The sequence below is a fragment of the Grus americana genome, chromosome 6, assembly GCF_028858705.1.
Source record: "Grus americana isolate bGruAme1 chromosome 6, bGruAme1.mat, whole genome shotgun sequence".
Taxonomy (NCBI): Eukaryota; Metazoa; Chordata; class Aves; order Gruiformes; family Gruidae; genus Grus; species Grus americana.
In genome coordinates this window covers 40,656,030-40,669,065 of record NC_072857.1, presented here as the reverse complement: position 1 = coordinate 40,669,065, position 13,036 = coordinate 40,656,030, and the positions used below count along the sequence as shown (strand labels likewise).

Sequence of the window (13,036 nt, the reverse complement as noted above, 5' to 3'; positions counted from 1 at the left end):
TTGGAGGTGACGTACGATACGCACTGTACTAACAACCAGTGGCATGGTGGCTTCTGGATGTCTGCAAAGTCAAATAATGGTGGCCTTTGAAACAATGGAATTTTGGGGGTTTTGCTGCTAAGGTTGCTGTGACCTTACTGTGTGTCACCAAAAGCTTCTGGAGATGGTGTCAGACCCCTGTCCAGCCTGCAAGGGGGTGTGTGTTGGTTTTTTCCCCTCTGTGTAGAGCACGAGCAAGCATGTCTGACTGCAGCTGCAGGTAACAGGAACTGGGCGAGGGGACTATGAAATGCAGAACTAGGCAGAGCTACATCCGAGCCAAAGGACGGGCCAGACATGCCTCAAAGCACTGCTTGATGCGCAGGGGCAGTCAGGGAGGTGGCGGGTAGGGGGGGTGAGCGTTCTCTGCTGAATGAGCAGGTGGTAAAGGTATGTTGTTTGCTGTTTTCTGGGAAATATTCTGGATGGATTATGACCCCAGGTCTGTTAGATTTGCAGTGTCTGGCTAAGGCCTGGCCAGTGCTCCTTTAAAGGATGACCTGGTTTCTACCTCAGAGGGGCTTGTGACATCCAAAAACATTCAAGGCTTCCAGGTGTTGGTGCCTGGAGCCGAGCACCGGCTTCACAAACAGGTCCTGGTTTCAGCAGCAGAAGTGAAAGGCACTAAGCACCCTGCAGAAACAGACTCGATTTGCATACACGGCTCTAGATACTCAAGTTTGAAAGTCCTGCAAGTGTCATTACTCTTGAACTCACTCTTGACTGGAAACAGGGGTCAGTGAACATTGAATGGCTGGAGGTTTGGTTAGATTAACCACCACATTAGCTGTAAAATGTGTACTTTACCAACGTAATCGGAGAGATTCACGGTCTTGGCTTTTATTAGTAATCCTTCTTCCGCTAGTTCTTGGTACAGAGAATCGATGGTCCTATGGACAAGAGACATCACTCAGAAATTCTAGGGAACTGCAAGTAAAAGCTCACTCGTTCAATAACCAAACTAGCTTCAGAGTTATTTATGCTTCCTCAGCTTTATAAAATTATTTGGTAGCTCAGAGGTAAAGGTGATTAGCTCCATCAATATGAAATCAATAAGTACTGTTTTCCGTGTTATGGCAAGGAATCTCTTTTACTACCTCACACACCGCGTGGCTCCCTCTCACACCGATCCTGTTACCCGTTTCCAGGTGATGCAAGATCAGTTATGACTTGTGTAATAGACTCATTCATTAATATCAATTACTGGGAAATTATTTTTAAATTATATAACAGCAATCCTAACACTACTATATCTATTCACTTAGCTCTCCAATTAGTAGTAATTCATGAATTCTTCCTGGAATTTATTCTGTTTGCAACAGCCAGCCTCATCTCACAGGAACGTACTGGGAACGGCTCGATTGGAGCAACCAGTGGTCCGTCTGCAGTGTTAGGGTGATGTTGGCCAAAGCAGGATTTTGGAGAAAAAACATACAGTGGAAATGGGAATAACTTCTCCAGTGGAATGGTTTCTTCCTATCTCCATCAGCGGCTGGAAATAGCTCCCACTAAGTGAGGATTTAATACGCTTACGTTTGTATCTGGCTTTCTATTGCTGTGGATGCTCTACTTGGTCTGTCTTTTGGAGTTCTGTCTAAGTATTAATTGCAATGACATTTTTTGGCACTTGGTTCTACAGATTGATGCTGCTTCAAGGATTACACAAAATAAATAAGCCTGTTGGTAATTCTTGTTAATCATTAGTGTAAACGACACTGATATGAACCCTTCTAGGTTTTCTACTGTTTGTGCACTTTTCATGTCCTCTCCCTTCAATGTCTGAGCTTTTTTTTTTGTCTTTGTTGCCTATCTTAATTGGGACATTCTGGTATTGTTACAATAAAAATATTTAATAGTAACTCTCAGCTGGCTAATAAAACCATATATATATAATTGGAGGTCTGTAGCCTTTTTCCATTTCAGCTGGGAAGTTTTATGTTTATGCAGTGTTAGTGGCACAATTAATATAGGAGTAGTAATAAGGAAATAGAAAATTTAACGCACCTTCAACAGCGTTGATTTTGCCACTCTGACTTTTGCTTTCATTCTCAGCGATTTTTTTATGTTGAGCATGCATCATAAACCAAGCAGAAGGCAGAATGGGACTAACCTGACAGTTCTGTTGGGAGCATGACTTCTACTTCTCCTGTCTTATTATTTTTACTGTGCAAGCTTAATGATGCATGCCCGGAGTCTCCTCCAAGTAAGTGCAATGTGATCAGTCTCTGTTGACTAAAGCCCCCTGTGCCCCCTCTGCCATGCCAAAACAGAGATGAACCTGAGCTTTTCTTGGTTATTTCTGAAATATTTCTGAAATACTTCCTCCTTCCCTGCTCAGCAGGGCAGAGCAAAGCATTGGAGCCAAAATACCACATAAACTCTGATTTAAAAGCCAGCTACTATAAAAAGCTCGTGTTCTTAAATGGCTGTATGTTGTGTTAAGTTTATATATAAAGAAGCAGGTATGTGCAAGAGTAATTTTAAAAGCATAGAATATATGTGTCCTTGTTAGACTTTGGCACTGTTCTTGTAAGAGAGGTCATGCTCTGTTATAATTCATGACACATTGATTTTAAATATTTGCTCGGAGAGTGCTTTTTTATTTTTTATTTTTAAAGCAGGTAAAGAGATCGCTGATTGTGTAGCGTTAGCACCCAAATGATCTAGTCCAGGGCTTGCTGTGCGTGTCTCGTATAAGTGGATTTGTGGGGCGAATCCCTGGTGCTTCCTCCTGCAGTGATTGAGTGTGTTTGTCTTGGTGCCGTTCTCCAGCCCTGCTCTCTTGGGAGCTGGGTCTGCTCCTGCCCTGCTGCTGGGTCAGCACATCCCAGCAGTGATATCTCTGCGTAGGTGTCTGCACGATGTGTACAGGTGAAAAATGACCAGATTATCAGCGACTGCATCAGGAGCTCGCTGAAAATGTAATGTCAAAAGAAGAAATCCTCTCCAATCCTTCCTATAAAATAGGGGTGCTTAGAAGAGCAAGGGTACACAAGAAATTGCCAGATCTGCCAGAACTCTTAACGATAAATAAGACTGATTTATGACATGCATGTTATACCTCAGACATGAAGGGTGATTTATAGAGTACAGGGGCCTGTCTGCAGCCTCCCTTATCAGTTTAGCTGGGATGGAAAATCTGACAGTCAACAAAACTGCCAGGTGCTCCTGCACCTGCAGAGAGGATGGGAAAGGGGGAAATGGGGCCGATTGTCTGCCGAGATGTTACGTGTGCCTAGCTCTGCGTACTGGACTTAACCTGACCCCGAGTTAATGGAGACTGGGGATTTTAATTTGGATGCATCGTTGAAGATGGGGGGGCGAAAAACAAGGTCTGTGTCTGTAGCATAAAAGCAAGCACTGTTTTGTTGTCCTGTTATCAGTGGTGCTGGGAAGCCATCGGGTGGGGAGAGAGGCAGTGGGAAGGTTGTGGTGTTCACTGGGAATGCAAAAAAGACCTTTTAACTAAAGTGTAAGTGCCTCGAGTTTGTGAAAGATTTTATCATCTAGGCTTTTCATGGGTGTTTATAGCTGTTAATAAAGAGGGTTTATTTATTGTGGGGCTCCTGATGCTGGTAAGCACCGCAATGTTGAGATGCTCTGTGTGTAATTAAAAACTAAAAAGGGTTGATAAATGCAAAGAGGATGCAGTCTCATTGTCTGAATCTCGGGTGAACAGGTCTTCTCCTTACCTGTCAGGAGTTAGGTCTTCCTCCATCTCGGGTATCTTTTTCCTCATGGTTGTCTTCTTTTTCTGCAGACCACAAACCAGGCAGGAATTAGTGACCTTAGTACAGATATATATATATATTTTTGAATGTGCTGAAGCAAAGCGAGGGCTAGAACAGCAAACATTTTGGTGTCTGAATGTGGCCCTTGTTGCTGAAGAACCCAAAGGGGAAAATCCTATCCTTGAATGCCCTGAGGGAAGGAAGTCATGTCCCCATTTGTAAAGGCACAGGAGATGTTCCCATTGTTAAGTGCTTCACCAAGGCACAGGAGAGGTGAAGCACCCTGGGCTGAGGAGCTGTGTCCAGCCTACAAATCTCATGCAGATCCTGTGGCAGGTGCTCTTGAATTTGGAGTCTGCATGAAGCAAAACCTGCTGGTTTATTCTTTCTAGAACATATCTGCTCGGGGAGCCTCTAGACCTCACCTGTGTCTGCCACCTCCCTGATAAGTGCCCAGAGCATCATACTTCAAAGCAATCAGTCCTGCCCCTTCTGGTGGAGGCTGCATACAAAAGAATCCCAGGGTCATTTGCCCTAACAGAAAACTCTTTGCTCTTTCCTGTTTGGAGCAGGACTTTGTGGTTGAGTGGGTATGGTCCTTACCCAAGAGGGAAGCAGGAAGGAAAAGGGTGTGAGGTCCAAGTAGCTGCTCCAGAGCTTGTTCATGCCTTTTGCTTCCCCCCTCATTGGGGTAAAATATATAAGCAGTTTCCCTGAGGGTCACGCAGGGTGCTTACAGCTGGACCAGGACCTGAAACCAACCCTCCTGAGTTGCTGGCTGGCCTCCTAACCATGAGACATCCTTCTGCCTTCTCTCTCCTAGTGCCTCAGGGAAGAAGCTTGAAAAGGTCAGAAAAACATGACCTGCTCTTCTCTTGATACTTCCACTATGGGAAGATTTTTGACTTGTGTGACTAGTTTCTTTACATATTGCAATAAGCCCATGGAAAACACAAATGAGAGACATGTGAATCAGTAATGTCAAGCCCCTCCACTAATTACAGCTCACAAGCCATAAATATGGTTAGGGATAATTAGTAGTGGAGAAGGCATCATTAATCCACGTTAGTGCCCACCACTGGTGTCCGTGCTCTAGTTCTGCAAAGCACTTTAGAATTACTTCGGTGGAACTATTTACACAGCGACATTTGTGCACCATGGGATTTCTTCAACAGCTTAAATTTAAGCATGTGCTTAAATGCTTAGTTGATCAAGACAGCTTATTCTTTCCAAAAGTTTATGCTTGCTTTCCTGGGAATACAGTTGTTTATTTTTTTTAATAGCGAATACTTCTGCAGAGCTCTAGAGGCTATGTTGTTGAGTTAAAAAATCCTATCCAATTATCTGGAAAACACTGAGTTTTTTCCTAGAATGGATTAGCAGTGTTCAAAAATATATCAATTCTAAGTTTTCAAGGACAGTCGCAGTGTCAATCACCTATGGTTCAATCACCTGTTTCTGTTCACAATGCAACAAAGATACTCTAGCTAAAAATGTAAACTAAACTCAGAACTATATGGATAAGCAAACTGGGAAGAGGCGATAATGTGTGTTAAATTTTGGGTTAGAAGCATGCAAACAACTCTGTATCTGCAGAACTACACCTTGGATTTCTTTACTTAAATAAGCTTGGCAGCAAATACTTGTTAGAATGTGCCAGTGGGGTTTTCTTTTAAAGAAAAGGAACAGGAAGAACAAAGCATATGCCACGCTGTTTTAACAACTGAGGAAATACTGAGACTGTCAGTGGTTTATTTTTGGTGTTCCTCCAGCTTTGTCTCTTTAACCTTTCTTCCAACAAGCTAGAAATTACATATCATGGGGTCTGACTGGGAAGAAAAGCTCATTTCTACCTAGTAAAGACACTAAGCATATGTTGAATTTATTGCCCAACTGGTATTGTCCTCAAGGCAGCTTCACCAATAAAGTAACTCAAGAGCAAAACAAAAATGAACGATGCAGGGGAAAAATGTGTTTTCCTAATTAACATCAGCACTTATGGGAAATTTGGCAAACGCTGAGATGCGATAAGGGGAAATATGAATTGTAGACAGTGGCTTTCCTCCAAAATGTCTTATTGGGAACTGCTTTTATTTCGAAAATGATAATGTGTAATGAATGTGAACATGCTCATCATTTATAATGGAAATCTCCTTGTTTCTATCTCTGAAGTGTCAGTCTAGCTTCTGTGTAGCCATCCGTTTACTCAGTTATTTTCCGCTTTGCGAAGTCACGTGTAGTGAGCTGCGTTAGTCATTAGCTGGCGGATGACAGAAGACTGTCTTCATGCTCAGTGTGGCACCTTGTCTTACGGCGCGGGCTCATGGAAATGTTTTGAGTAGCTCAGAGGTTGCTACGAGCAGATTCCAGAGCAGAGTGTCTCTGGCACCAGAAGGGAGAGGGTAGCCAAAATCCCTCACTGAGGGAACTGTTCCACCTCGGAACCGCAGGATCCGCGTCACCCTTTGGCTGTGATCGTACAAGTCCTGCTGCCATCGGCTGTCTGCGGCTACTGCCACCAAGTACGTGGAAAAGTAAGGAGAGGAAAGTAATTCTGTGGTGTAAGGGAAGAGATGGTGTAAAAGCAGCAGTCTGTGAAGTGTCTGAGTGGACTCCTTGGATCGCGTGGGAGCCTGAGCAAGTGCGGATTTGCACTGTATGCGCATCTGCTCTGGACTGAGAAGTCTCTTCTGGCAATGTCAAGATAGAGAGCAGCTTCTGACACTTGCACTGAACAAGTCCTTAGACAAAGATGTTCCCACTGATTACTAAGCTCCTGCTAAACGAGGGGCTCTGATCCGTACTCCCTGTTGGGTTTAGCTACAGCATCCAAAGAGGTTACAGCCCCCGCAGCTGGTCGAGAGCGCTGGGTGCTCATCTCCATCAGCTACAGAAAATCCAGCAGGGACTGTGAATTGCTGTCCTCAAACCCAGCCTCTCCTCAGTTCTGACCCAGCCTGTCTCCTGCCCTTATTCACTATGCTCTGCTCCGAGCAAGTCTGGAGGCTGACGTCAATATTCTTGTCGTAGCCATCGCTATGGTTAACCTCTTGTGGTTTTCTTTGCTTCTGCCCGGCTGCATCAGAAAGGGATACCCAAAGCTGCGTGGAGATGCTAGCAAGGCCTGTTTCAGAAGCAACTTTTACACACTTGAGTTCTCATGTCCCCTTTTTCTGTTTTTTTCCGATTTCTGGCCGTGCCTTTGTGTACGCGTGGGTGTGTTCACTTGCAACGGGTTAGTTTTACCTGCAGTTGGATAGGAAACAAATTCTTGGGGGAGCGGAGCAGGAAAAGCAGCACAATGGGCTTGATAAGAAGTGCTCTAAGTACTCAAATGGAACTTCCAGGTCAGTAACTGCAGAGAGCTGATCTGTCGGCTCTTATGTTGGGTGGAAAGCCAGATTAAAGAAGCGAGGTCTGTGGTGGTTTACTTGGCTGCAGGTTCCGAAGAGAAATGCCCTTGGCTACTAAGACCTCTGGTACTGTGGTTGGGTACGTGGCATCCACCTAAAGACAGACTTGTAAAGCTGGTGGGTTGTGTTGAGCCACCCAAATCAGAAGCTTGGGCCGTCAGCAGAGAGGGGTGGGCTCTGAATAACAACGTTTCACTAAAAAAGTCAGTGCTGGCAGAAGGATTCTACCGCCTCTTTTAGAAATCAAATACTTTGGGAAATGCTAGCCCTTTCTCTTTCACTTCAGATGCTTTGTAACGGGCTCCTCTAGGCTGGGTGGGGACTTAGACCTTCTGACATCCCTTTGCCAGCCTTCCTAGACATCAAGGCTGTATCCCTCACTAGGAGGCAATCTTCCTTCAGATCTTTCTTCAGCCTGTTTTCACACGGGTGCTTACGATCCCAGCTTTTGGTGATCCACGGCTGGGCAGGTGACAAGCTGCCACTGCGCACAGTGAAGAAAAATGCAATTTGCAGCGGAGCTGAACCACGTTGCTTTGTTTCTGCGGTATTCTCATCCCCTCCCCTGTGACAGTTATCAGATCAGGAGCTGTCTGGAGCAATCAGAGTCCAGCGCAGTGTGTCTCTTAACGAGGACACTTGTGCTCTATACCCTACCAATGCTGGACCCTAAAGACAAGCAATAGTGGGACAGTGTGGGCTGAGATGCTTCTAACACGGATAGAGGCACAGGATGTGTGCCTCAAACAGCAGCGTGGCTTTTTGGTGTGTATTAGGTGCAATCTAACTAGTTTAGGTATTTTCAGACCAGCCTACTGGTCTGGAGACCCATTTGTAAGGGGAAGAACAATTTGCCTTTCCACCCAAGATCATTCTTCCACAGAGGTGGCAAATGGGCTTTTTATCTTCAGGGACAGTAAGAACAATTCTCGGTAGGGTTCAGTGTCAGCTCTTAGCATGAAGCGGTGTTTGAAGGTTTGGGAATCGGTGATAAAGTTCAGCCTAGAAAGTACAGTGCATGGCAATAAAGGAGCAGCCTGCCAGTATGCCCGGAGCTGCTGAATTTTGTTTACCTAAGACCTGAGCTATCCGAAACGCTGACCGGCACGGAGCAGTTAGCCTCCTTATGCCTTTACAGTCCAACTCCAAAATATCCTCGCTGAATTCCCCAGCAAAGGGACTTTCACACAGGATTTCAAATGCCAATTATTTTCTGTGGGTGGGGCAGGTTATTTTTTATTTGAATATGGACTTGACAGAAGTTTTTAGAGTTGTAAACTACTTATCCTAAAATGTGCTTGAAAAGGCAGAGGACGTCCGCTCCTGGGTAGCGACTATTCCCTGACAATCAAAAAAAAAAAAAAAAAAAAAGCCCACTGTGATGTCTTCCTGCAAAGAAACTAGAAGAAATCCCTCCTCACAACAGATGGGATGGCCAAACGTGGCATCGTGAGTTGGGGGGGGGGTAAGTGCCCCTAGACACAGAAAACTCCACTTAGAAGAGCTCGCTTAAAGAAATTACCCTTACTGCCCATTCCCTGCTGACAGAGTGCAGAAAAAGGTTTGTGTTCTCTGAAGAATGGTGAATTCTCCTGAGAATGCTTGTCTCTGCAGAATATCCCTTTTTAGGAGAGAGAACTGGTTTACATCGTGCTCCAGATGTGTTCGTGGGTACAATGAGAATCCAAACCCACTGTTACTTCATTGTATAGTTCAGAGGGCGGATGTATGGGACCCAGGATGTGGTAACACAAGCCCTGGAAATATTAGAGTTTTGCTGAATAACAAATTAATATGCTGCTTCCAAAACATTCGAGATCATTTTATCCTTCTCAGACAGGATAAAGCAGATCTGAAGTCTGTGTGCACAGGTATGCACACAGTGAGTTGGTTTATGAGCTATTTATGTAAATACTCATTAGAAAAAGCCTTTACCAATGCTGACTGGATATTTCAAATAGCTTTGCAAAGGGAAAGATGTGTTTTGACTAAAACTGGATACCTCCTTCCATTCCCCACCCCTAAAATAGAACTGATTTTTTTTTTTCCAGAGGAAAAAAATCTTTAGGGAATGTGTATTATTTAATTAGTAGTACTTTCCCCTCTACTCCCCTCCCTCTCATTCTCTCAGGCTACTGGCACAACTAGGGAAAACACAAGTTAAATAACTTTCCTCCACCCAAACCCATTCCAACACTATACAGAAGGAAAATGCCCAACCCTAACAGAAAGCTTTATCATTCCAACGTGACATTTTGAAACAGTTTTGACCAGCTGATCTAAATGCATCTGCCCGTGACATTTTTGGGAAGACTGTTGCACTATTTTGTCTGTGTATCTTAAACCTCCCTATTTTTGAAACAGATTTAGCAATCCAATTGGTATCAGTTTTCAGAGTCGCTCCAGTCTTGCGTTATTAAATTGCCCCTGCACCTCTGTCAGGTGAAAGAGCTTTTTTTAAAGATCATTTGAGTAGAAGTACTGCAAAGGCAAGTATTTGCGTGCTAAAGGGATTATAGAAATGAAATACAATGTGAGAGTAGCGTTGGCTATTTGCCCTGAGGATTTGAAGCGGGTCTGCTGATCGAATGGTAGGGTCTGTAAGCTTAGAGTTATTTTGCACTGACGTGATCTATAGTTTAAATGCTCGGGTAAGGAATTCAGGGAACCGCGAGCTGTGGAATTCTGCACATGGTAATGCTGTGAAATTAGATGTGAACATGACGTGGGCTGCGTTTCAGTGGGTAACGCACGTTAAAATAATGTACGGGTTTAACCTATTTTATATGCTTAAATAAACTTGGCTTAACTTGTGAGTACCCAAACCCTTCAACAGTAAGCAGTACCATAGTTAAACAACGTGTACCTGGCTGTACGTGATTTATGTGTTGATACAGATAAATGAGAGGTTACAGCAAAGACATTCAAAGCAAATTTTTTTTGGTGTACAGTTTTGAAACACATTAACCAGTGCTCATTTGGAAGAAAACCAGCCAGCAGTTGAACACACCCAGATCCATGCCTGCCTTGGAAAACTGTATTAATCTGAACCTGTCACCTTAGAGAGGGACTGCCTGGATTTTCCTGTTTGGCTGGATCAGAGGATTTCAAGAGGGTGTGTGTGTATCCCTCTTGCAAATCTGATCTTATCTTGTAGTGACTTATCTCTGGAATAGTTCAACTTGTCCTAAGCAATATTTATAAAGGGTAAGGAATAACAATAACTAAAAGAAAAGGCCTTGAAAAAAACCGCAGGTGAATAGATTTTTTTAAATGCTTCTGACTTAAGATTCAGTAAATGTTTAAAGTGGATGTTTTGACAGTGGTATCTGTGAGACTAGGGTTTGCACTGAATACCACTGTATCTAGGCAGCGATCTGATATTTACCCTGAAATCTCTCAACTGGCTGCTCTTACCTTTTCACTTTTTCTTCCTTTTTTCTGTTTGTCACTCTTCTCTCCATCCACAGCCAGTTTGAGATTCTGCAGTTTCTGTTGCATCAATTCATCGACCTATCCAGACACACACAGTTGAACTTTTCTCAGTCTTCTGTTCTGCCACTGCATCTTGGACAGATATTCAGCTAAACAAGCGTTAAAGCCAAGAACAGACAGTAGGGACTCTGGAAGGAGGTAAGGTCTATGCCAGCACCGCTTCTTAGAGCTGTAGAGAAATATATACAGGCAACGCACGTTATTAGTGTCCTCTTACTAGTGGAAGCACACCTGCGCTCTGATCTCTTCCTCCACTTCTCCCCGTTTCTCTTCTTTGATCAGCTCTGGGTCGTGATCCTGGAGAAAATCCCATCGCTCGTCTCTGTTCTGCCAAACGGCTGTTATCCAAAAGGAAGAAGAAAGGGGGGGGGGGAAAGTTACAGGAGCTATTGGTTTCTCCAACTGCTTCTGGAGACAAAAAATAGGTAGTTGTAGGCAGCTTTTATTAAATTATTAGCTGTATGAAAGTAGCAGGCTCTAGGGACCCTTACCAAGTTCAGAGCCCTGTTGTGCTAGGATCTGTAAATCCTGAGGTTAACTTTTCTTGGCCTTGGGCTGTCAATTGGTATCAGCTTTCAGGAGGATAGTGGGACATGGCAGTTATCATTTTCTGGTTGTAAAGCTGAATGCCTGGAGCGTTGCTCATCTTCGAGGGCAGGTAGTGCAGTATCGGTTGAACCATACTGTGCCTGATAGCGGTGTTCTTTCTCTCTCTGCTTAACAGCATCGTGTCTAAATATTTACTGTGAAGTCCAGAGACGACTCCTGTCTTGAGGAGCGTGCTCTCTATGCATGTCTCTTGGCTTGGGGACCAAAAGAAGGTGTTTAGTTTAAATTGGGAAGTTTTCCTCGTCTGCTGAGTTATCTAATGCTAAGTTAAAGCTGCCGCGACCTCGTGAGTTAAGTTAGCCTTTGTAATAATTCACGCGAGGCTGAAATCTGGGCCAGGAGCACTGGAATACGCATGAAAGCCTGCGTGGAGAATGTGGAAATGGAGGCGTTGAGGGGACAGCGAGTCTGAGCGATAACCTGTATCCAACCCACAAGTGACATATGGTCACACAGTTTTAACTCTATCTGGGGAGTTTTAAGCTCGATGTAGTAATTGGGAGGTAGTTGAAGTCTTTTTCCGAAAAGAGACAAGGCCCACCTGATGCAGCACCTTTATTTCTTCGCATCACGCAAAGGATAGGCAATAAGGAGACCAAACTCCAGGGAGAAAGCAAGCTTGCGCAAACTGATGATCAAAAAAACCCCGCAAAACCCATTGATGATAAAGTAGCTAATGATCCCAAAGTGCAGCTCTTTATTTTTGTTGAGGCAAACTGCAATTTGTTCTTCAGAAAGCAAAGTAAACGAAGTCTGGCAAGCTCAGTGCATATCTGCATTCTTTTCTATTAGCAAAAGGTGCTTTTTTTTTTTTGTGGAAACGCCTCTCTCCTTTCTACATTTTTGGAGTTAATTTAAAGGAGGACAATTACTGTATTTAATTTCCTTGCATTTTAAGCCCCATAGTATCTTTATAAATGACAGCTAATCTCCAGCAGTATGTGCTAATTCAATTTCCAGATGATTTAAAATGACAGCTTTCCACTTTTAAGACATGGGCTCCTTTATGAATCTGTTTTGTACAGGGTACTCTTTCCTGTACCCACTGCTGTTTCTAAGGCACTATAAATTCAGGAAGGTTTTCACAGTACCCATAGGAGATCATTCACGTTTTAGACCAGTTAATATAATACTGGCTGCTATTTCCATCCCCTACAAATTTTCAAAGTCCGATTACGTGCAGAGTATTTGTGGCTTTCCACATGGGGAATAGTTTTTGCAGGTGAGTAGTCTTAATTTCACAACTGAAAATGGTAGAGGTGGAGGAGGACAGTGGATTTTTTTTGGTAATGAGGAAAGAAACTCAAAGGTATAGGCATTAATTTCTTTAAATTACTTGCGAGTCATCGGATGGCGTGACAGATGTCACGTAATATTTCAAGAGGGAAAGCTGATTTGCCCTAGTTAAAAGGTACCTCCTCCAGGGTTACCAGCCTGGAATTTTAGCCCTGGGGAAAAGGGATATTACATGGGAGTTATGTGAATTTTTAAACACTTTCCTGACTGGGTCAACAGGTTGCGAGTGCTATGTTTTCATAGGAGCACCAGGTTTTAGATACTTATTTTTTTTCATAGAGGTGTCCATAGATATTTTTCGTTCTGTTATTTTCATGATAGTTTATTGTCATTTTGTAAATTGATTAGTGGTTAATAGCCACTGCGGGCAAACCAGTGACAATCCGCACAGCTCGGGCAGCCACCTTTGACATTACCTGGCAGCGAGTGTTCCGAGTGCTCTATTAGCCACTA

General features: G+C 43.6%; 1 protein-coding gene across 2 annotated transcripts in view; it reads right to left on the bottom strand.

The window, feature by feature from the left end:
• Nucleotides 1-13,036, bottom strand: part of IQCA1 (IQ motif containing with AAA domain 1) — a 105,829-nt gene that overhangs the window by 25,269 nt on the left and 67,524 nt on the right. For both annotated transcript variants that reach the window (XM_054830759.1, XM_054830760.1), the window contains exons 10-13: nt 10,910-11,016; nt 10,601-10,696; nt 3,732-3,793; nt 847-929 (exon numbers count right to left, since the gene is read on the bottom strand). In XM_054830759.1, coding sequence (XP_054686734.1) covers nt 847-929; nt 3,732-3,793; nt 10,601-10,696; nt 10,910-11,016 — 348 coding nt within the window. The remainder of the gene's footprint in view (nt 1-846; nt 930-3,731; nt 3,794-10,600; nt 10,697-10,909; nt 11,017-13,036) is intronic.